The 24,269-nt window shown below is 39.8% G+C and overlaps 1 protein-coding gene across 3 annotated transcripts in view; it reads right to left on the bottom strand.

The window, feature by feature from the left end:
- Positions 1-796: 796 nt before the first annotated feature.
- The window catches only part of LOC145978162 (putative divalent cation/proton antiporter TMEM165), an 88,323-nt gene continuing 64,850 nt past the window's right edge, over positions 797-24,269 (bottom strand). For all 3 annotated transcript variants that reach the window (XM_083110604.1, XM_083110610.1, XM_083110615.1), the window contains 5 exons: positions 18,117-18,336; positions 16,287-16,462; positions 13,187-13,372; positions 6,491-6,596; positions 797-2,502 (listed from right to left, as the gene is read on the bottom strand). In XM_083110604.1, the coding sequence (XP_082966730.1) occupies positions 2,426-2,502; positions 6,491-6,596; positions 13,187-13,372; positions 16,287-16,462; positions 18,117-18,336 (765 nt within the window). In that variant the 3' untranslated portion in view covers positions 797-2,425. The remainder of the gene's footprint in view (positions 2,503-6,490; positions 6,597-13,186; positions 13,373-16,286; positions 16,463-18,116; positions 18,337-24,269) is intronic.

Below are 24,269 nucleotides of genomic sequence, written 5' to 3'. Positions count from 1 at the left end.
TTCCTACATTTCCTGTGCCTGTTGGCTTTTGCATGAAATACTAGTTGCTCTTGAGAGACAGAAGCACCCGATCACCTAATGGTGCAATGTGTGTTGCCTACCCTTCCGGCATTATTTACTGCCATTCAAGTATTATGGGGAAGAACTTTTTCCACCACTGTACAGGAAGTGGTGGAATTCGCTGGTGTGTCAGACGGTACAGTGAAACGTATTTATAGGCAGTGGAAAAATGCAGTCCACAGGAAACCGAGTGGAAACAAATGCAGTCCACAGGAAACCGGCATGTGAACAGTGGTAGAAAGAAAGTGTTCACAAACAGACTGCCGACGAGTGTCACGCCTTGTGTCAACCAACCATTTTGCAACTTGTCAATGACTGGCCACATGCTTCAATTTCAGAACGTACACTGCGAAGCGAAAGCCACACCATGGACATCTGGAGTGGAGTACCCAGGAAGAGACCACTGCTCACAACTGCACATAAAAATGCACACGGGACATTCCAGTGTTATATGTGTGACATTTTACACAGAAAAGTAAGGTTCTGGATATGAGATTGGATTAAGATATTCATAATAAAACTGTTTACATTGAACTATGAAGTACTTGGTTGTTTCTGCTAACAATGTAAAAACTTGAGTATCATGAAATAGCCTGAATGCATGGAAAGCATTGACGAAAATGTGTTACATGTGTACACTTTAAAAATGTAGGAAAGTTTGATTTAATTTGTCTCTGAAGCATATAGGCTAAAGATGCTAGTAATTTTTGTTGGTAAAAAATGAAAATTATATGCATTCACAACATTTAAACCTTAATGCAATTAAAAACAATGATGGAGTAGGATCACTTTTCGTGGAATGCCCCACACCTTCAATGGGCTATACAATGTAAAACCTGGACAGTAGATGACTAGAAACGGGTCATCTGGTCTGATGAGTCCCATTTCTGTTTATACAGTAATGATGCCCGACGTAGAGTGCACCACCGACCGCATGAATGAAGCCTTTCATGAGGACTGTGTACAAGGTGTGGTATAAGCAGGTGGTGGGTCGGTGATGTTCTGGGGGTGGTTCACATGTACCGAATTGCATCATTTGGTTGAAGTCACTATTCATTAGACCAGCACTGCTACATTCGACTTCTGGACAAACATGTGTTGCCATTTGTCAAACATCTCACCGATAATCCAACTGTGGACACCATTTTCAGGATGACAACTGTCGTGTGCATAGGGCCAAAACTGTCACTACATGGTACGAGAAGCATGCAGAGGAGTTCCCCATCTTCCCTGGCCAGCAAAGTCCCAAGATCTCAATCCTATTGAGAATCTGTGGGACCACATGGAACAACGGGTCAAGCAGAGAAAAAAGCAGACATCCACAGAACCTTGCCGAACTTCATGAACATTTGACCGAGTAGCTTGCACTCAATGTGACACCACATCCACAGACTTTTAGAGTCCATGCCATGGCGAATTGCTGCTGTCATTCGTTCCAAGGGATGGCCAATCAACTGTTACGTACAATTTCCTTTTGGAGTCTAATTTTTTGTCCAGTGTGCTTATGTATGGTATGAAAATGAAAGATCGCTCTTTCAATAACTAACTAACTTAAGAGCATCTTACTCCCACAATCTTGAAATGTTATACACTTCTTGCATCATAACAACATTTTAACAATGTAATGTCCCAGTTGCAGAATATCCCTGCAACCTTCTTGTACTTAATTGTTCCATCATATTACATTTACACAAGTGATGTGTATTTATTGAAAAATAAATATGTTAAACATTCCTTCTGGAAAAAATTATGCACAAAAAGAGCATCATTTCAACAATAATTCATTGCAAGCATCACTCAACAATTATTATGCTGGATTTTATGCACCTTATAACTGATTCAATAAAGATTATGCATGGATGGATTGCTATTAACTACTTAGACATCCTACAATCACAAGTATTCACACATACGAAAAATATCACATTTACAGCACAGCTAATAAAAATATATATTTTCCCTTTCCATACTAAAAAAAAAACCTTCTCACCTTCATGCGAGTTCAACATGTTTGATTTCACTAATAAAAATGTGATCGAACAGAAGACAGAGCAGTGGTCTCTGATCTCAACTGAATTTGAAAACTAATATTTTGCTTTTCAGAGGCTAACGTTTTGATGTGATTATTCAGCGAGAATATAGATCACAGTTATGTTGTCCTTAGTTAACATCGATCTCATTATATTAGTGAATAGGAGCACATTAAATAAATTATTGTGCTTGATATTTCCCTTTGTACTCTTCAACATATGATACAGAAAACAGTTTCACACATCATTGGAGAATGACACTCATCTCACTTTGTGACCATCTTGTTGGCAGCACTCACGATTAAGGGTCCACATTTTTCAAACCATAGGGCCAACTATTCCTCTTGGTTCGGATCGAAAAACAATGCAGTCACTGCAAACAGTAGGAACACTACTCCTCCTAACAATGTAACTGCAATTAAGAAAAAGTATGTCAGACTGTTGGTACTACATGAAAACTAAATTTACCACTACAATGGATTTAATAGTTGTCTATCAGTTTTGTGACCGTAATAATAAATTTAAAGTCATTTACATAAAATTCTTTATACAGCTAGATATCTTAAAGGATTGGAACAGTTCTGAAATTGAATAAAATTGGACAACGCTCTCGCAAGGGATGAAAAACAGATTTCCCTTATGTTACACATGCTATAGAATTTATTTTCAAAAATCTGTCTAAAATACCTTATTGTGATCAGAAGTATCCAGACACCCACCTGAAAATGAAGTACAAGTTTGGGCTGCCCTCAATCAGGAACACTGGCAGTCAATACGGTGTTGGCCTACCCTTAACCTTGATGACAGTCTTCACTCTCGCAGGCATACTTTCAATCAGGTGGTGGAAGGTTTCCTGGGGAATGGCAGCCCATTCCTTGTGGAGTGCCAAAATGAGAAGAGGTATTGATGTGGTCTAGCACGAAGTCGGCATTCCAAAACATCCCAGAGATGTTCTATGGAATTCAAACCAGAGCTCTGTGCAGGACAGTCCATTAGTGGGATGTTGTTGTCGTCAAACCAATTCCCCACAAGCCTTGCAGTATGGACAGGTGCTCGGTCATGTTGAAAGGGACAGTGGTCTTCCCCGAACTGGTCTTCAATGGTAGGCATCATGAAAGCAGTTAAAATATCAACGTAAGCTTGTGCCGTGACATTGCCATGGAAATCAACCAGGGCCCCCTCCAGAAGAAACATGACCACACTGTATCCCCGCCACCCTCAAATTTTACTGTCTGCACTATACAGGTTGGTAGATGTCATTCACCAGGCATTTGCCACACCCACACACTACCATTGGATCGCCACATTGCGTACAGTGATTCATCACTTCACACAACAGTTTTCCACTGTTCTATGGTCCAGTTTCGATGCTCCTTGCACCACGCGAGGCAGCATTTGCCTGTGTGATGTTTGGCTTATGGGCAGCTGCTCGGCCATGAAACGCAAGTTAACGCACCTTGCGCTGAACAGTCATGGTGCTTGGAGTAGATCCTGATGCAGTTCGGAATTCCTGTGTGATGGTGGTGATGGATTAACGATTACGCTGTACGACCCTCTTCAACACTAGATGGTCTCTGAAGGTCAACATGGGAGGTTGGCCTGCATGCTTTTGGGTTGTACACGTCCCGTCACGTTTCCACTTCACTTTAAAATTGGAAAGAGTGGACCTTCGAGGGTGGAAATCTTGTGCACAGACTTCTTACACAAGTGGCACCCAACCACTTTGTCTGCAGACTACTGAGATCACTGAGCATGTGTTCCATTTGGTAGATGCAGTACTGTGCCACCCTCTATGATAAACGCACGTTTCACGGTGTGTCCGGATACTTTTGACCACATAGAATATACTTTCAGAAGAGTATAAGGAACTAAACTCTAGTATTGAATGATAAAATTGTTGTTTTAAGTCCACTTAATGCACAGATTACTGGACTGGACAGATTGGGACTGGATCTACAGTTTAAAGTGGGATCTGAACCACTATGCAATGTGCCTCCACTGGGTATCGAGCCCAGGACTTTTTGATTGCAAGTCTACGATATTACCACTATGTCATTGGGCAGGCTAAACTAGTAATTTTAGGGTATTTATTGGGCCACAATCTTTCAATAAAGCACAATTAGGATGGGAGTGAAGGCCTAGTGGCAAACATTGTAACTATGATGATTGGCATAAATTTAAAGGTTAGCCGATTTTTTTTATATCTGATCGACTAGATACCTTGGAGTACAGGACTACTATTGCATTTCAGCAGAATCTGTAACTCTGGAAAATACACAGTTAATACAGTTAAAATTAGCTTGGTAATGACGTCTTGTATAGGGAAACACTTGCTGGTAAGCAATTTTTCCAAGTGAAACTGAAAACTGAAGATATACTGGGGGCTGTCAACTCTGCAACTTGCCACTACTCGTAACTTCAGTATATGGAGTCACGAATTAGGCAACACCCTGCTCCTTGCTCCAGCTAGTCAGTTGGAACTACGAGTTCTCACCTAGGGATCGGGATTAAGATGATCCCCAATCTTCAAGGAAGGAAACCACCGAATGCAACACATCACATCTAATAAAATTCAAATATAGTATAATTAAAATGTCCAAACACTTTAATCACTGATTGCGTGCGTACATACTTATTCTCACAAATTAAAAACATAATATGTTGGGTCCTGCTCGCTCATACGAGTGATAAGTAACTAATTTCTCGCTATTAGATCTGCTGTTTTGAGTCTAGCTGGTGATAGATTCAAAAGAGATTATCATGGTTCATTCATTGCAGTTTGCGCTGACATGACTGACAGTGTTTAACCTCGTCCTGAAATAGAATTAGCTCGGGGGATTCTCCCATAATAGAGGTTTCATAGGAAAGGAAACATTTTCAGGGAAAAGCACCTGTTTTGTTTCGAGGGAGGGAGGGAGGGTGTATGTGTATTTTGAGGTCGCGGAGGGATTTTTTCGCATTTTTAGGGAAATATGATGTGCGAGATTGTGTTCAAAGATGTGGGTGCTTTTATTCAATAAACATATCATATTTAGTGGCTGATATGATGAAATACAAAGGAAAGATAACTGCTTGAAACACCATGTACTAATTGTCAACAGTGGATTTCTCACACATTTTCAGGTGTTCACATGTTCTAAGTAACATGACAACCTACTTTGAATTCAGTTCAATGAGGTAATGTGTGGTTACAAACAAAGTCTTCCTGCGAGGCTATCCACCCCCAGTTACAAAAAAAACGCCTGATTAATGAATTTTTTGATTCGATTCTTGGGTTACAATTTCAGTAGCCTAGTGTGTGGAGAATTCCTGGTTTCAGGCTATTACAAGGTTTGTAACAGACTAACATTTTTGCCCCCTTACCCTCTGGATGCCCATGAAAATACTGTCTTATGCTTAACTTTGTGCTGGAAAACAGATCGTATTCACTATTTAATATCACTTATTACAAGTAACATTTCACAACCTTCTTTGTATCATCAGATACAATGGAGTTGAACAATGGGCCTGTAATATGAACTACATATTGTGCTAAATAAAATCCAAGATGGCTGACTGTATATTTGTGACAAAACACATGTTTTCGCGGATCTGATTCAATATAACATTTTGTTCATTGTACTGGTACATTCTTTCACTGCATTCGATCTAGAAAAATGAAAAAGAAGAGAGAGAGAGAGAGAGAGAGAGAGAGAGAGAGAGAGAGAGAGAGAGAGAGAGAGAGAGAGAGAGAGAGAGAGAGAGAGAGAGAGAGAGAGAGAGAGAGAGAGAGAGAGAGAGAGAGAGAGAGAGAGAGAAGGGGGAGGGGGGAGGACAAAGATACTGATGATTGATAAAAAACGAGCAGTTTGTGAAATATCATACAAGAGCTCAGCAGGCTATTTGCACATAAAAATATAGGGGACATGTTCCCTTATCAATAACTATATGAAGGACAGGTCTTAAATAAAGCAAACCTTTTTCATCAAAACTTATTATGTGGAGATAAACTCTTTACCCAGGCTTGAAGCAATAAGTATCAGAGGACTAAAATTTTCATGCCTACTCTAAAAGCTGAGGCTGTAAAGGGGTACAGCACACAGGCAGATAACATACAGACCCACACACACAGGGTTGGTTATACATAGGCTTGGCAATGGTTAAAAGGTTCATTCTATTTGAGAAACCTCTGACCTTAGATATCATAAGTAAATATATGAAAGAGGCAGTGAAAGATATTGTGAAAACGCAGCTTCAATTTCCACATAATGCCATTATAACAAGAATACAACAATATTCCTAGTCTTAATGAGAAGTACAACATGCATTACAATGAAAGCAGGACCCTATGCATTTTATGACCAACTTTACAGCCTCACTTCACAGTTTAAACCATTTTATACAGAAATACTGATACATACCTGTCCTTACAGATATTTTTTGAGCTATCATTCTCCCACCTAGAACAGCCAACCCTGTACACAAGGCATGGCCTAATATGCCACCTATTGTAACACCCACTACATCCTGTAACAAGAAAAAACCAGCATCAGTATGGCTTATACATGAAACTACTAAATCTGTAAGTAAACAATGGCAGATCGATAAATTTCCTGTTAATTTTACTGAACCAATATTCTATTGATGTCGAATCCAATGGTAAGAATAGCACAGAGTTACAGTATGCTGACGTCAGCCAGGACAAAAAAAATGGAATAATTATTAAAAATTGCAAATCATAGGCATGTTTAAAAAAGCTCTATTGTTTGTAGACATGAAGTTGAGTGATCAACAATAGTAAATCTGTGGGTGGTCACAGTTGATCAAAACACAAAGTTACTTTGCACTGAGAAGATTTCACAAATGAGCGAGGACATAAGTTTTCACACCATACTCATTCTCATGGTCAGAATCTCTGTTAGTAAATTATAATAGATTATTATTGCATACTGTTACTCTGGATTAGTATAAATAATATTCAAGGTACCATCACGCAATATTCATTATCTTTGTTTAGAGCATACGATTGCTTCCATTTAATTTTCTAGTTACCAGATACCTTGAGAACAAATGTTTCAAATCAATCTTATTCCGGTAAAAAGCACTGAAAAATGGATAATGTCCAATTAACATTGCATGCTAGTACATAACCATTGTTACTAACATTTAGACAATGAGTAAAGGGAAAAGTGACACTGAAGGAATGGAATATATTTTGTGAGAGAATTACTCGGTCCACAATGACCAGTATCGAGAAGAACTGTACAGATACACGTAAAAATATAAAGAATTCACGAAAAGCAAAGATGAGGACTGTTCTGGTACCCTTCTGAGGTAACATGAGGAAAGGGCTTTCAGCCCAAGCAAGGAAGACTTCGTGGAAAAGACTGTTTCGGTGGGAGGAGGAGGAGGGGGGGGGGGCTAGTCCCATACCAGTTTAGGAGCCACAGTTACAACTGATCCTTACTGGAAACAGATCAGTGTTGCCATATCGAATTGACAGAAAAAGCTAAGTTGCTTAATCGGGTCTATCTTACTCTGAAGGAACTACAGGGTGGCGCACGATATGATCCACCATTTGTTTTTTATTTTTTCATTTCTTAGATGAGGAATGACGTCAAGTGTGCCAACAGTAGTTGCAGTAGTCATTGGAAATATCGTGTGATGAAAACTGAAGCGTAGTGCATCCACCTGTCCCCAGGGGGCTAGAGTATACAACATGGCGGACAAAGGAAGACTTACGACGGAACAGCGATCAGCAACTGTGCTATTTTTCGCCGAAACAAAGAGCATTGTGGGGACTCAGAGGCGCTTTCGTGCACATTTCCAAACTCTGTGGTCCCCCTCGAGTAAAACTGTACACAAACTGCATGAAAAGTTTCTAGTGGAATAAACAGTACTGGAATCAAAGCGTGATCGTCGTAAACCTGTGCGTTCGCCTGAGAATATTGCAGCCGTCCGCGTCGCTGTGCAGAGAAGTCCTGGCAAATCGACCAGAAAAGCAGCAACACAACTTGGGATATCAAGATGTTCTGTTCAATGGATTCTTAAAAGTGATCTCCTCGTGTATCCGTACAATATTACCGTGGTGCAAAAACTCACAAATGAACAGAAACAGAAGAGATTGACCTTCGCTAATTGGGCCGAGGGTAACAATGCAACACTGTACAGCGTGTGGTTTTCTGATGAGGCGCACTTCCATTTGGATGGTGTGGTTAACAAACAAAATGTGGGCATTTGGCCAGCTGAGAATCCACGAGTGCTTCATGAAAAAGTTAGCAATGCACCGAAGATTACGGTCTGGGCCGCTATCTCCGTAGGGTAATTGGAAATATTAGTGTTCGCTTGACTGAGGTTAAAAGTCAAAACGGTGGCCAGATTGAACATGTATTGCAGTAGTACGTTATTCCAAAGTGTAACCTTTGTGCCATTTATGTTTCACTGAGAGATTCTTTATAATATAGTTTTTATTCAACAACAAAATGGTGGATCATTTCGTGCGCCACCCTGTAGATGTATTCAGCACTGTAGCCAGTCCTGTTAGGTGTCCACTCACATTGGGGAAAAGTGAATTGGTAATATTTGGTATTCACACTGAATATCAGTAAGTCATCTTTGGCGATAGAGAGAGAGAGAAATGGAGGCAGTCAAGGGGTCCGCTGTTCTAAAAATGTCAACCTAAAATTCTATTTTTCACACATATAATTTAATTTTGGTTACAGGAATTTGTGATAATTGTTTAAGGTTCTAATAATCAGAAGTGAGATTGATATGGGTTGTCACAGGAACATGATAATTTCAGATTGAAGAAATGTCTATTGAGGTAGCACCAGTGCTTTGGGGTGAAAACATTACTTACAAACATCATGTTGGTTACCTTAGCATGCTCTGAAGTGTAAGGTGTCGTTATTTCAATGTTTATTGCTTCTTTTATTTCATCAATTCACCATGCATCCTCATCATCACGATTACCATATAAAGGTAGCAAGAAACTTAAAATAGGTAATTAACTCTGATAAACTTACTTTTCATTTTTCCGCGTAAATTTTTTTCGTGCTCGATTTCGCCACCCATCTGGTGGCTTCCTTTGGCATGTACTGTCTTGCTGCAGGCGGTGTGGTTCCTTCTTCTTCTGCTCGTGGTGGCACTAGTTAACTAACACAAAAAGCCCGTATGAGACTGAAACTAATCATATCCCTCCTGAAAGTTTGCCTGGAAGCCTCTGCCCTACAGTTCGAAGGCCAATACTTCTATCAAGAGGAAGGCCTGACCATGGGAAACCCCCTTTCCACTATCCTCTCCAACATAGCTATGAATGCAATAGAAACCAATGTCTTGTCCTCACCCCTCCCTTCCTGAATTGGCTACAGACGGTATGCTGACGACTCCATTCTTCTTTACAAAAACCACGAGCAATTACAAGAAGCTGTACGATTATTTAACCCTGCCCACCCAAACATCCACTTCATACCAGAGGAAGTAAAGGACATCATACTAAACTACCTGGATCTCGCCATAAGCAGAAAGAATGACAAATTCAAGACCAATGTGTACAGAAAACCAACTCAGGAACGCAATACATCCACAAACTTTCCGATCTCTGCATGACAGAAAAAACATTTGGATCAACTTCCAGAGGACAAGACCTGCAAACTGAATTCAATCATATCATCTCCCTTGGAATCAGCAATGGGTACAGCCGACAGGAACTCCTCCACCTCCTGGACACTACCAGAAGAAGAAAAATGAACCAGCCACGCCCCCAGAAAGAAAAGACTAAAGAAAAATGGATAGCTAACAATATTACACCGACCCCAATGCAAGAAGTGACTGTCTACATGATCACCTGACATGTGGAGGCAAGTACCTAGGTATGACAAAGTGCCGGCTTGATGATAGGATCAAGCAGCATGATGCTGACTACCGACATGGGAGGAGAAGAACAGGCCTTTCCTGCCACCTCATAGACGATAACCATAACATTGACTCAGCCAAAATAGTCATTGAAATCCACATTTGAAAGGTTTTCAAAGGAAACTTATGCAATAGTGACAACGCCTGTCGACCTCAACACTAACCCTGGGGCCTTCAATAAAATCTGGCTTCCCGCTATCAGGAATATGTGCACTCACCCAACCTGCTCCTCCCCCACGGCAAGAAACCAAGCACGGACCTTGCAAAAAACCCACCTGTACATGCGAACAAGCACCGCTCCACGAAAGCAGACGAGAGTGGGAACCGCCACTTACAGCGCCAAAACCCCATTGCGTGGTAAAAGAAGCACTATGCGCGCACGGGAACGGCAGAAAGTAAAAGGACTATGTAAACTAGCACTGCCACGAGCACAAGCAGAAGAAGTACCACGCTGCCCGCAGCAAGACAGTACACGCCTGACGAACCCACCAGACAGGTGGCGAAATCGATCGCGAAAGAAATTTACGCGGAAAAATGAAATGCAAGTTTATCAGAGTTAATTACCTATCTCCGCGTAACCGCCAAACAGATATCTTTAGATACAATGTAGACAAAATAGTACAATATAAATTCTCACTAACACATAACTACAGGTTTCAGAAATGGATTTCTGCTGATTTAGAATTTTAATTTAACATTTTGGGTGCATCAGCACATAGGCTATTTTGCACCAGTCACTTTATACGGGGTCCAGCTCCTTACCAGAAGTAAAATCACATAACTGTAATGTCATATTGTAACTAAAATATTAAAATATTCTGACCGGTTAAAAGCTGAGGTTGCTAAGAGGCACCCAGCAGAAACAAGGATAAAACGCAGGACAACACAGAATTATACTAGCCATAGGGCCAGTCGTCAGAGCCTCATTTGTCTGCAAAATGCAGTCCAGGGTGTACTATGTGGTAGTGAGGTTGACAATTGGGTGTACTACGTGGAAGGTCATACCTTACACCCCTCTACTGATTTTGAGATTTAGAAATTGGGAGGGGGCTGAGATGAGGAGGCACCTAAGTCTTTCAGCTCCTCCTAAAAATGTCCTACTGATAACACTTTAAAAAATCCATGCCACGCCACTGATTACAACTTCATGTTCATTGGTGTTTTTAGGTTCCTTACTATCTTGTCTTTTTTTAACACATGAAGAAACTGAACAAAGAAATTCCTGTCACTAAAATATCTTGCTAGATGAACATCATCTTGCATGTCGTCAAAAACAAGGATAAACCTAAAAGGAAGGCACTTAAAAGTTGTGTTTCGATTTCTTAGCATCTTTGGAAAATGTTGGGGAAAGGGATGCAGACACATGTGCAATGTATCAGTAAAGATTGAATTTCCCAAGTAATGACAAAGCATGCTGCATTTACATAAAGACAGGCTGATCCATTTGGATGTACTTTTTGGTACACTAACAATTATGAAATTTCATATTTTGTGTCATATACACATTTGAGTGTGGAAATGCACAAAAAAATAAATAAATGTTTGCATGTTCATTTCCAAATTTCCTAGTTCCTAATTTAGACACGGCAACAAGTATCATTCTGGCTTACTTTCATTAACAACAATACTACTGAAGTGCTGCTTCTTAGCTACTTCGTAATCTACTTATAATTTATGATTATCATTATGAGAAGTAGAGCCACCGTGGTCCAACCTGCATGGAAGATTTCAGGTGAGAATTTTTCCAGCAATGTTCTTTCATGGAGGGGCTCTGCGATTCAGCCAGCCTCTGATAAATAAGTGCGTGGGTGGGAAGTGTGTGTGTGTGTGGGGGGGGGGGGGGGTAGATAACCAGAGCATGGTCCTGATCACGTCTCCACAAATAAATAACCAAGATTGTGAATTGTGGAGCCCTACATTCACATCCCTTCAGAGCATATTTCAATGTGCATCAATCACATAGTGTCTCCGTTACATTACACATACATCTTATAATGCCTCTCATGTGTGTTCTATGCAAAGTAGAGCTCAATTTATATACACACCTAATGTACTTGCATATTCACATACTGGTTTATTTAATTCAATTAATTTTCGTGACCACTGTCACAATCCACAAGTGAACTTGTGTTTTATCAGCTTCTGGTCTGCTCTGCTACACCAAAAATTGCCACCAAGTGCACTGCTGTTGCTAGATCATCTACAGTGGTTACCAAAATTAACTGAATGAAATGAAACCATGCTGGGATATGTTAGTACATTTCATGTGTATATAAATATCTTACCATGTCCAGTGTCCTGAACCTGAATAGAGCTCAATGTTAGGGAGTATTACAGTACAAGGGTTCAACTTGCTCTACATTAACATGGATATGTACTGAAAACAATAGGCAATAGCTAGTGCCACATATTTACGGTGAATAAAAGATTGAAATTTTGGTACAAGAACTAGGCATATTTCGGGATCAAAAGTTGTATATAAAATGGCATTTTGATATGAAAATGGTGATTATAACCCTAAACTGATTGAAAAATTTATTTTTTTACACAAAATAAACATTTCCTTTTTAATAGCATATTTGTGTGTTAGAGTATTAAATTTAGTTCTGTGTAAAGTCAATTTTTGCTTCTCAAATATTTACAGCAGAATTAATCAATTTTCCATGAATTGCCTAACTTGCAGGATAATTCAGACTCTGAAAGTGCCACATCACATTTCGTGTTTACGAGTTTATTTTGAATTTTGCAGTTCATTTAGTGCCAAAACATGGTAAGAAAATGCACCTCATACCTTTCAAAAATATGAAAAATGAACATAACAGCATGTTATTTCACATTTCATGTTCCCGTCAAAAACTAAATATGCATGGCCCTAGCAAGAGCATTTTTGTGTCTCAGCTCTTAACAAGATCCTATGTTCAAATCTCTGTTAAACCACAATTTTACTTCTCATTATTATCTCAGTATAATAAAAGATTGAAGGTGCCTCAGTAGGAATACACCAAGAAGTTTCAAGCTTATTGGAACATTATGAAACACCCAATGCTGCTTTACTTGAAATAACATTGCAGTTACACAAACACACATTTACCATCTATTTCCTTTCCTTATGATTGTGATAAAGCAGTGATATACTTTCTAAACTAATCTTAATTGTGCTTGTGTTTTTCCAAATTTTCTTCTACCATAATTTCGTCACTTACCTCTCTTGCTGCAAGAATAATTGTAGTGAGCTGAGATCTATCCCCCCATTCTGCTAGGAAGGTCAATGTGAAAGCTTGGATAAATATTCTTGAAATGAAAGACAAAACACTCCTTGAATTTTTTATCTTCCTTATTATGCCAGTTTCCACATCTTGAGTCAATGACGCTGCAGCCTCTTTGTCGTACTGAAAAATATTGAATGTTATACTTTCAGTTAAATTATACAACACACCCAGCAGCACAGGTAACCATAGCAGAATTGCTCATCATATTCAGTCAATCTGTATTCTCCTGTATCTCACAATGTGATGGTCATGAATTGAAACAAAATGTCAATAAGCAGAGGAAAATGTATGCCTCGCCATCAGTACAATACTATTGGTTAAAACAACACGGGATGTTCAGTAAACTGTCAAAAAATAGCAATGGACAATTTGCCTACTGTTATCTTAGCTGCAGATTGTAGTTTAATGAAATATACACACATGATAAAGAGAATGGGTCTTTAATGAATATAATAAATAACTCGTGGTACAACAGCCTGTACCTACAGACTGCCGGCCTCACTGTAACCTGACAAGGGGGGAGATCATTCAACCAATTACGGGGTGACATGTGGTCAGGACGACACTCCCCCCTCCCCCTTGTTCTTATTGTAGAATGTTTAGACCAGGTTACGCTACTCATTCATAGCTCCCCAATTTCATGACGATGGTGGGTGGACACCATCCCATACACAGGCCAAAATCTCGGGGGGAAAAGTTGTTACCCTCAAATAATTTCCTCAAATGCAAAGAGATTGCTGCACTATAGTCGGGACGCGCTAGCAAGCGGCGTGGGACCACCTACTCTGGTAGCGACGCGCTGTTGCCGGATTGACCTACTTCAGGAATCTCGCGAGCCCACAGAAACATGAGGAAGGCTGAACTACTGCAGCTCCTTATGTTACACAAACCCCAGTTCCCCATATATCGAATAGACAAGCTTGCAGAAGAAGCTGGACATACGGTGGTCCGTCTCCCGCCTTATCATTGTATGTACAATGCAATCGAACTTATTTGTGCACAGGTCAAAGGGCTGGTAGCACAGAGGAACACTTTGCCACCTTTTACACCGTTTCAAATTTTGCAATTGATAGAATAGACTATCGGGGATGTGACAGCAGATAGGTGGCGTTCGGCTATAGAACACACAAGGAAGATTATTTCCGAAGCATGGGAAAAGGAGGGAGTTGAAGAGCAGCAAATGGAGGATTTTGTAATTTCACTTGGGCGGGAAGACAGCAGTGACAGTAGTAGCTCAGATGAAGATGTTTCTTTACTAAGCAACAATGAAGATGATCTTGGGATAGCGCCACTGCAATGGTAGCCGGTAAGCAAAAACAACTGATTCTTTAACTACTACTTCTGTTCTTTCATTCATTTTTTTATGTTTTTACATACAGGTAGCTCAAAGCATTAATAACACATGTACCAAATGTATCATTAATGTTAAGGAAATCGATCAATTGCCAAGCGTTTCGTTGTAATTTATTGAACTCTGTATTGCCAGAGCCTGTATCCTCATATAGCTCCCAAATTATCTCACTTCACACACCCACATGTGCCTCCCCGATGGCACAGTGGTAGGGTAAGTGTTGTCGCCTTGTAATCAAGTAGTCCTGGGTTTGATACCCTGTCGAGGCACATAGTGGTTCGGATCCCACTTCCATCTGTATGTCCATTCCAGATTAGCCGTAGTGTGCATAAAGTAGACTTTAAAACACCAACTCAATCAATCAATTCACACATAATTGATTTGTTCTTGATAAATTCTTCTCCGTAATACAGTAACTCAGTTCTGTAAAATTCTGTTTTGGAGGTGAATTTTTGTAGGTTCCTCAAAATATAATTTAAAAATGTGTTAACGAAACGAAGTATGTAATTTGCCATAATTTTCAAGAAATACATTTCATTTGTACGTTCTGAAGCTTCAACAATCGCGGCGTGACAAAGAGGCGGCATGAAATCAAAGGAGAACGATTTGCCACAGTGTTGTTCATAACAGAAGACGCATTTTCTTTTGTTGGTAATTGTGATACGATACAACATAAGTAAAAAGATGCCGGTTGCTGATGTTTGCAATGTACCATAATAAAAACACAACAAAGGTTTTTTCAGTGAAGGTTTTCGGTTGCTGTGTAGAGCAGGAAGATAAAATGTTTCATGCTTGCCAGAATGCCCGAGCTTGCCAACAGCTGACTAGCCTGTCCGTGTGTTTGTGCGAACGTGGCAACGTAGAAACCCCCCAGCCACATGTCAGCCAACGAGGAGACAGAATTTGGTCACGTTCTGCGTTTTGATTGCACACCGCTTCTCATCGCGTCCGTACAGTAGTTGTCCCACGATAATAATCACCCACAGGCAACTTGATGTTGCAGAATACCTGAAATGGGGGGAGGGGGAGAGAGAGAGAGAGAGAGAGAGAGAGAGAGAGAGAGAGAGAGAGAGAGAGAGAGAGAGAGAGAGAGAGAGAGAGAGAGAGAGAGAGAGAGAACACACACACAGAGACAGACAGACAGAGGTCTAAGCTGTAGAATTTGGGGTGAAGCCAGAGGCTGGCCAGTGGCTACAGAATGACAAAGATTTTAATTCACACAAACAATCTGCATTTAAGGTTGACCATCCAATTATCACTAACTTCTCAGTTAATGTTTTTGTTTACATACAAGATGCATTGGAGGGTCCAGCCCTTGCAACAAATGGCAATGGGTGAGACAGCCATGTCCAATCCGAAATAAAAATGACCTCTTCTCAACTTGTGTGACACGTCAGCACTCTCTGCACTGCAAGCTTCTTGCATACACACTGCACCTCAAGACTTCCAGCTCTGTTCTCTCCATTTCATCCCCTCATACAATGCTCTTGCAGAGTTGCTCAAGAGTTCCATGTGTGCACATCAGAGTGCTCATTCCCAAATAGGACAAGTTGCCCAAGCTGATCTAGTGCATAAAGGTTAAAAGTAACCAACAAGAAATAAGCTTCAGATAATTCACTACCGACTGAATAATTGATTGTTTATTATCAATAACTTTTCAGTAAAAAAATAAAATTGATTTACCTCATCCTCTCTTTTTCTCAGATCGGACTGCACTTCTTCAAATTCTTCCTGCCCTTCGTTTGGAGACATGTAGTAGCCTTCCTTCAGCATCTTAAGGCCAAAAATAGCAAACAGTGCAGTAGAGATGTAGTATGTGTACGCACGAGGTATGATTGTTGCTGCCCAACCAAATACAGCTGAAAATATATTGAAAAATAAAATTACAAATTTGAAACAATCTAAACTTCTTGAAAGAAAAAAAAGGACCTATAGTAGATAAATGATTATACTCTCTAGAAATACATTCTATCACATATACCAGGGTTGGAAACTGTCAAAGGGTACAAATTACTGATTTAACATGGCTAATTATTGGCTGATTTAATTACACCCTATCTATAAATGACCATTTTAAAAGTGAACGGGGATTCAATTATTTCTAACAAGATATTGTTACCTACTATCCAACACTGTCAGCCATAACATCTTTTTATTGAATACAAAGCTATAACTTTTATGTTTTCATTTTGTGTACTACATGTAAAGTGTGTAAAGTGCTCCCCTGTGCATAGCACTACGCCATGAAGGCATATAGGGGGTGTGGGGGTAATGCCCCACACTTTCTTGATCCGGTCGTGAGTGGGGGTGATGTGATCAGAATCACGCCCCTGACTGCCTTTACCCCCAGGGTTTCCCCCAGGTACCTATGTTATTCGACGCTGGGTGGGCGCCGGGTCGCTTCCATCATTAGAAAAGTTCCCGGATTTGTACCGGCCGGGGATCGAACCTGGGACCTTTAGCATGGTAGTCAGACGCGTTACCGACTGAGCCACCGCGGCCACTGTTTAAAAAGTTAATGATGCATTAAGTTTGGATATCAATACTGAGCTGCCTCTTTGTTTGTGTCAGACAGGCTCCACCTACGATTTAATGCAGAAGAAAGACATTTTGAACATACAAAAAAGTGAAATAAAGTTTGTAAATATCACAGAAAAATTGATTTGGTAATTATCAAAGTGTAAAGTAACTTCTGTGCCATTCTGTATAGGCTTTCATTTTGAACTAACAGTTAATGACCTGCAAACAAAGGTGACCTCATAACAAACAGGTGAATAAGATGGAAACCAGAGAAGACAACCTATACTTCAAACCAGAATATATAAAATTTTGAGCAATGCTGAAGAGAACTATTCATAACTGTGCTACTTTGACGGTGCAATAATAGTTATTAGTTGGTTACAAAAAATTACATAAATAATGTCTTATCTTTAAATGAACCGAAAATCTATCTTACTGGAAATTCATCATGTATCATCCCAGAATGAAATAACAAAAAAACTCTCAAACTGAAATCATCAAATCTAAGAATACTGACTAATCTTTTAAAAACCTGATAAATTACAGATTAAGGTGAAAAACTGACTTTTGCTGACATTATGGACCATTTTCCATCCCTGCATATACAGTCATCATAATTTAATGAGATTCTATTCAGAATTTCAGACCAAACTGAGGGAACCAAACATTTCATGGTCATGATCATATAGTGAATAGAATTATTGTCTTACAGTTCCCAGGTCCAATTTCTAGTGGCAAATATCTTGGCATTTTACAACTAGTATCAATTAGCTTATACTGTAAAAGCATAAGGCGGGCTTCCTATATTCATTTAGGAAAATGTGAAATCTGTGCAAGCATGCTGATGTTTAGTTGTAACTTTAAACAAGAAAGAATTAAACCTTTCCTGAATACCCACACATTGATGACAAACCTTCTGTAACAAAATAAAAAAAATTAAAACTTTTGTTGTAAACAAATTATCTACAAAATAAACATTGCACAAATACTTGCCTGACAGGATGGTCATAACAGCAAGAGCTGTAAGAGCTCCGAGAAAGACTGTAATTCGAGGATGCCGCATTGCCATAATGGCAGCAATGAAGAACGTCTTGTCTCCAAGTTCGGAGACAATGATGACAGATACGGAAGCAATGAATGCATGGATGAATCCGAGGTTGCTTTTGGGAGAGGAAGCTGATGGTGGCGTGACATATTTATAAACGAAGTTTCTCTGTAAAGAAAAAATGCAGTTTATAATATAGCTACGAAGCAAAATGGATGTAATGCAAGTGAAATGTACATTAAAAAGAAACAGATTTATTTACATATTTCCCAGAAATTAAAGTTTAAATAGTACTGTACTTTCCTGTTATAAATTACACATGGTGCAGTAAGCAACTCATCTGTGAAATAAAACAGATATCCAAAAAACGTGAGAAAAAGAGATGTACGAGGTGGTATCAAAACGTTTAGAGACTAGTTCCGTAACATGGCAACAGATGGCAGCACAAGGCTGCACGTACAGGCTCAGGGAGCACCAACCTAAGTCAGTGTGCCAAGAGACATCGTCCTGTGTACATCGTGAGCTGTGCAGCTGGTGCTCTTCTGAACACGTGCGTTACCACGTCTGCGATTTCATCATGGACAGCAAGTTAGTACAATGAGCGAATGTGAAATTCTGTGTGAAACTGGGCAAATCCGCCACAGAGATGCTTGACATGATTCAGCAAGTGTACGGCGATGCTGCAAGAGTGGAAGAACATCACTGGAAGACAGATCAGGACGACCTTCAACGAGCACAATACCCGAAAATGTCGAAACCATTCGGCAACTTGTGCATGAGGGTCGTCTGAGAACAATCCACAACATTGCTGCCATTGTCGGTGCGTCATACGGAACAGTGCAGGCAATCCTCACGTGTGATTTGAACATGCACCGTGTTGCTGCCAAGTTCATCCCCAGGCTGCAGACCCAGGAGCAGAAGGAACACCACGTCCAAGTCTGCCAAAAACTCCGTCAGCATGCCATGGATGATCCGTCCTTCATGTCGAGGATCATTACTGGTGACGAAACTTGGGTGTACAGGTACAACCCTGAGACAAAGCAACAGTCTTCACAGTTGAAGAGCCCATCATCTCCATGACCAAAAAAGGCGAGGCAGGTCCACAGCTCGACCAAGTGCATGCTCATCGTCTTTTTCCACATTCGCGGCATTGTACATCTCGAATTTGTCCCCAGGGGCCAGACCTTCAAAAGCAAGTTCTACTGCCAGGGTTTAAGGCATCTGAGGGAGGACATTTGGCGAAAGCAACCTGATTTGTGGCGTGCGAAAAAACTGGCTGATCCAAGATGACAATTCACCCTGTCACCGTGCTCTCCTCACACGTGAGTTTCTCACCAGAAACAAGATGATTGCACTTCTGCACCCACCCTTCTTCCAGATTTGGCTCCTGCGGACTTCGCCATCTTCCCGAAGCTGAAGATCCAGCTCAAAGGTTGCCGTTTTGACACCACTGCGGAGATCCAGCACGAATCGTAGAAGATGCTTGACACGCTTCGAAAAGAAGACTTCCAGGATGCATTCCAGCAGTGGCAGAAATGCTGGGAGCACTGTATTGCTGTACAAGGTGACTATTTTGAAGGTGATCGTGTGTAAACTTAGATAAATAAAGTACTTTCTTGTAAACAGAGCTAGCCTCGAAACTTTTTGATACCACCTTCTCACTTTTGTCTCTCTCTCTCTCTCTTTTACAACCATTTTAATTTGCTAAATGTTTTAATTCCTATGATACCCTGATGAAGAAACCATAATTCATTCTGAAACTTTGGACAAGACGACGAACCATTTGTTTTTTGAACATTTTGTCCTATTTACATTATTTTCAGTGGCTATGCTTGGTTTTGTATTTCTTTATGACCACTTTATGCTCACTTATGCTAATCAGGACTAGACTCGCAGCTTGAAGTAGGATCTGAACCTCTCTGCAATATGCCTTCACGGAGGCTCCGCTCAAGTCTGTGATTATAAGTGGTGTGCCTCATCCGTATTAACAATTTGAATTATTCAGCAAAATAGAATCCCCTAATGGCATAGTGGTAATGATGTCACCTTGTAATTAAGAGGTCCTAGGTTTGATAGCTGGTGGAGGCATGTAGTGGTTCAGCCCCACTTACTCCGTAGGTCCAGTCTGGTCCAGCCCTGATTAGTATATCTGTGTATGAAGTGGACTTAAACACTGACTATTCAGCAAAAGGTAAATTATGCACATTTATAACCATGCAGAAAGAACATCAGTAAGCATGATAAGGAATTATTAGGTAGTGACAAATAATCAAATTCGCTGCTGAATTTTCAGCACATTACTGTTTAAGAAAACTATGAAATATGTTTCAGGGAAAATATAGAATATAGCTCACTCAATCAAGAATATTATTACCAGTAAGACTATCTTGTTAGCAGTACAAAAACTGCATCCAGGAGCTGGAACAACAACAAAAAAAAAAGGATTTACTCAGAGGCGAGGATCTGGTCATCAGCAGATGCGGCGATGACTTAGCATAATAATAAAAATACAGCATTTTAAATATTTTAGATAAGAAGTAAAAAAATAAGTCAGAATATCCTCATATTTGTGCAAAGTAAGCCAAGTGACAACATGAAACGGCTAGAAATATGCAAGGGATTCACTGCCAAGTGACAACATGAAACGGCTAGAAATATGCAAGGGATTCACTAAGTTTAGCGCATCGGAATGAGAGCCCAGTACTATTCCCCGTAGCCAACACACTTGCTACGTTTCCTATTGAAGGCAATGGTGTTCGCCGACCCAGGTCATCGCAGAAAATGTGCGAATCTCTCTCTACCTGCTCGCAAGACACACGACGATGGCTTGAAGGTCTGGTCATAAAAGGTCTTTATTTTTCAGCTCCCATGTTTATGGCAGGGTTTTTCTGACGTCATCAGGATTAAAAATTTTCCAAGTGCTATTTCCATCATTGTAAAGCATGCAATGCAATGATCTAAAAAAAAAAAAAAAAAAGTAAAGTGCTCCCCTGTGCATAGCACCACGCCATGAATGCAATGATCTAATACACACAATTAGTGATGTCGTGGGTGAATTTTTCTTTTAAATAAACTGAAAAATTAAACTTTCTTTCAATTATGTTAGACGAATCATCTAATGTTAACAGTAGGTCTCAATTGTCAACTGTCTTGAGATCTGTGCATAAGAAGGAGGGTTTATTGGTTTTACTGATGTGAGTAACGATTGTATATCTGACGGGTTATTGGTTCATGTAAAAATTGTCAATAAGTAGAAACTGAAGGATAAATTTATTATTGCTCAAACTTACGACGGGTTGGCAGTTATGTCGAGGCATTTAGCAGATTTGTAAAAGAAGGTCCAGGACGAGTACCTGAAGGCGTTAGTTACGCATTGCTACGCTCAAGTATAGATTTAGTGCTGTCCTAGGGAATGAATGAAATATAATGTATTCTTATCCACTGTGTCACACAAGAACGTTAAAAGAAAACCATCCCATTCTTTTCACAACCCAGGTGGTGTTATAAATCACACTTTGTTGACACAGTTGAACAGTACAGGGAACCAATAATTGATTTTTTTTTCTAATATTTGATGACAACTGAAATGGACCGGGCAGGTGTGCACAGCATATGGATTTGTGCACATTTTGCAAATGCTTTCAAACAATATTTTTACTGAAGACATTTTCTCCTTTGATTAAAAGTTTCTCTCGGGTTATCGACCAGGTGAGTTGTGGAGAAGATTCCAAGCTTTCGAGAGCTAATGTCACTCTCATCTTCAGGATAGGATAGAAGTGAGTGTGACGTTCGCTATCGAAAACTTGGAATATTTTTGGCATTTTCTGAGGAGAAATATTGTGCCTCCCCCCCTTCTCTTCCAGGTTATAAAGATTGACCCCGACATTTCACAAGTCTTGCGATGACTACATAAAAATGTCACGCTTCGCCACTGGATTTACTCTATTTTTCTTTCTATATTTATCTATATTTACTTCTCTCTTATCCTCCATTTCTCTATACATCCTTTTATCTCTGTTTATGTTTGTTCACGTTTTTCTTTCTTCCCATTGTCTATCTTTTTCATTTTTCTGTTCTCTTTCAACCTTCCTTTATATTTTTCCTGTTTCTCAGTTTTCTATTTTTGTATTCCTCGGTTTTATTATCGATTTCTTGATTTCTTTCCTCTTTCTTTTCCTTCCTATTTCTCGAAAAATCTTATCCCTCTTTGGGGTTCTTCCTCTACTACAAATTATGATAATTTCTCCTGCAGGCTATTTGGACAGCGAAAGACTTATTCTCGATCGGCTGTGGTTGTGATGACTATTATATACTTCTAAGTACTTGAAAGCAAATCAGCATATTATGAAAAATCACTCAATGGATGACATGCCAATAATTTTGTTACACAGTAGTAGATGAAAGTACAATCAAATGGTGGATGTGTTTATTGACATGCAAAAGGCTGCTATTTGTATAATAAAACTCAGTTGATCCAAAACCAGCATGAATAAAGAAATGGAACTTTGCTGTGACTACAGAATTTACAATGCACGAAAAGGTAAAACCTGGTAATGTATGATAACTAGGAACCTCGATTTTTTTGCAAATGAGATGACAGTGAAAAATGTTCATTGCAGAAAAAAAAAAAACATTTATGTATTTGCATTGACATGCTCTGAAAACATTTTTCAACCATATGAAACCACGGAATAATGCAAATTTGGCATAACATGCTACTTGCTAATTGTAACCTTCCTCAAAAATTTCAGCACATTTTGCAATTTTAAAATACCGCGAAAATACATCATTCTTGTGTTTTAGGCTTAAAAATAAAATTACCATATTTACGCATGTATAATGTGCAAGTTTTGCAGTATTTTGTCCAAAAGAAAACTATTGTGCGTGTTATACATGACATAATTACAAAAGCTACACGAAACGACATGTTAATGTGGCGTTTCTCACGATATATCACCTTCTACAGGAATGTTTAGTTTCACCAAGGAAATTGGCAAGGATCTGACAGGAGATCAATTAGTCACCCACGGTCAGACAGGAGCTGCCACAATGGTATTTGTTGCACGTGAAAAGTTTGGAGTTACCGAGCAAAATGGTACGATTCTGGTGGAGATCGAGTGATCATCTAACTTCCCACGGAAGCTGTAACACCAGCTTTTGTCGCACGAGAAACATTTTGCATTATGAAGCCAAATGGCGTTATTTTGGCAGGTATTGAGTGTGCACTCGCTACTATATGCGAGTCACAACTTCGGTATTTGTCGAGCGAGAAACACACTGTGGCTGGTGGAGATCGGAGGTGGGGGTGGGGTGCAAGTGTTTACATGCAGTCACACATCGGTATTTGTGTTGCGAGATGTGTTTCACCTACGTCACAAACTGTTGCATTTTGGGATCGAGCAGCCATGATTGAGGCCGGTTCCTTTAACAAACACATATGGAATTCAAGCAGGCAGGTGGGAAATTTGACCCATGTTTACAATGGTACATTGCGCAATATTCAGTTCTTTAACAGAAACTCACATTTATCCTCGAATTTTCTGAGAAAGAACAGATGGTGATACTTCCGATAAGTTTGACGATAAAAATGATAACATTCAAAGTTAAATTCATCTGGATAATTTTACGTTTGTACTCGATTATTTATATTTTATTCGTTAACACAAACTGTAGCCGATCCATGAGAAAAGGTGCCGGCAGTAGGCTTTGCATACTGTCAGAAAAAAAAAAGCATTGCTTGGTTAAAATATATTAATGATACATCAAAGTATCCCAAATTGATTCGGTTTATTTTACTTCACTTTTCTGCCGTTTTGGCTAATCATGAAGACAAGGCTGAGTAATGATATTATGAAATTGAGGGGCGACCCAGGGTAAGGTGAAGTGAACATATAACCTCTCCCTTGCCAAGCCCGCAGTGCGTGTTCGATGAACACATCCTTCTCGAGGTGACCCTGATTTCGTTAAACACTGTGGATCTAGACTGGGAAGTCGATAAAAAACCCTGAAGAGGGGCAGCCGCCTCTTCAGTACTGGCCTAGAGTCGATGAGGATATCAGTCCAAAAGAGTCTAGAACCAGACAGTCACAGGCGGAGTTGGA

Source organism: Lepisma saccharinum, chromosome 1 (genome assembly GCF_977018435.1).
Source record: "Lepisma saccharinum chromosome 1, izLepSacc3.1, whole genome shotgun sequence".
Classification (NCBI taxonomy): Eukaryota; Metazoa; Arthropoda; class Insecta; order Zygentoma; family Lepismatidae; genus Lepisma; species Lepisma saccharinum.
The sequence above is the reverse complement of the archived record's forward strand: the minus strand, read 5'-3'. Positions and strand labels throughout refer to the sequence as shown.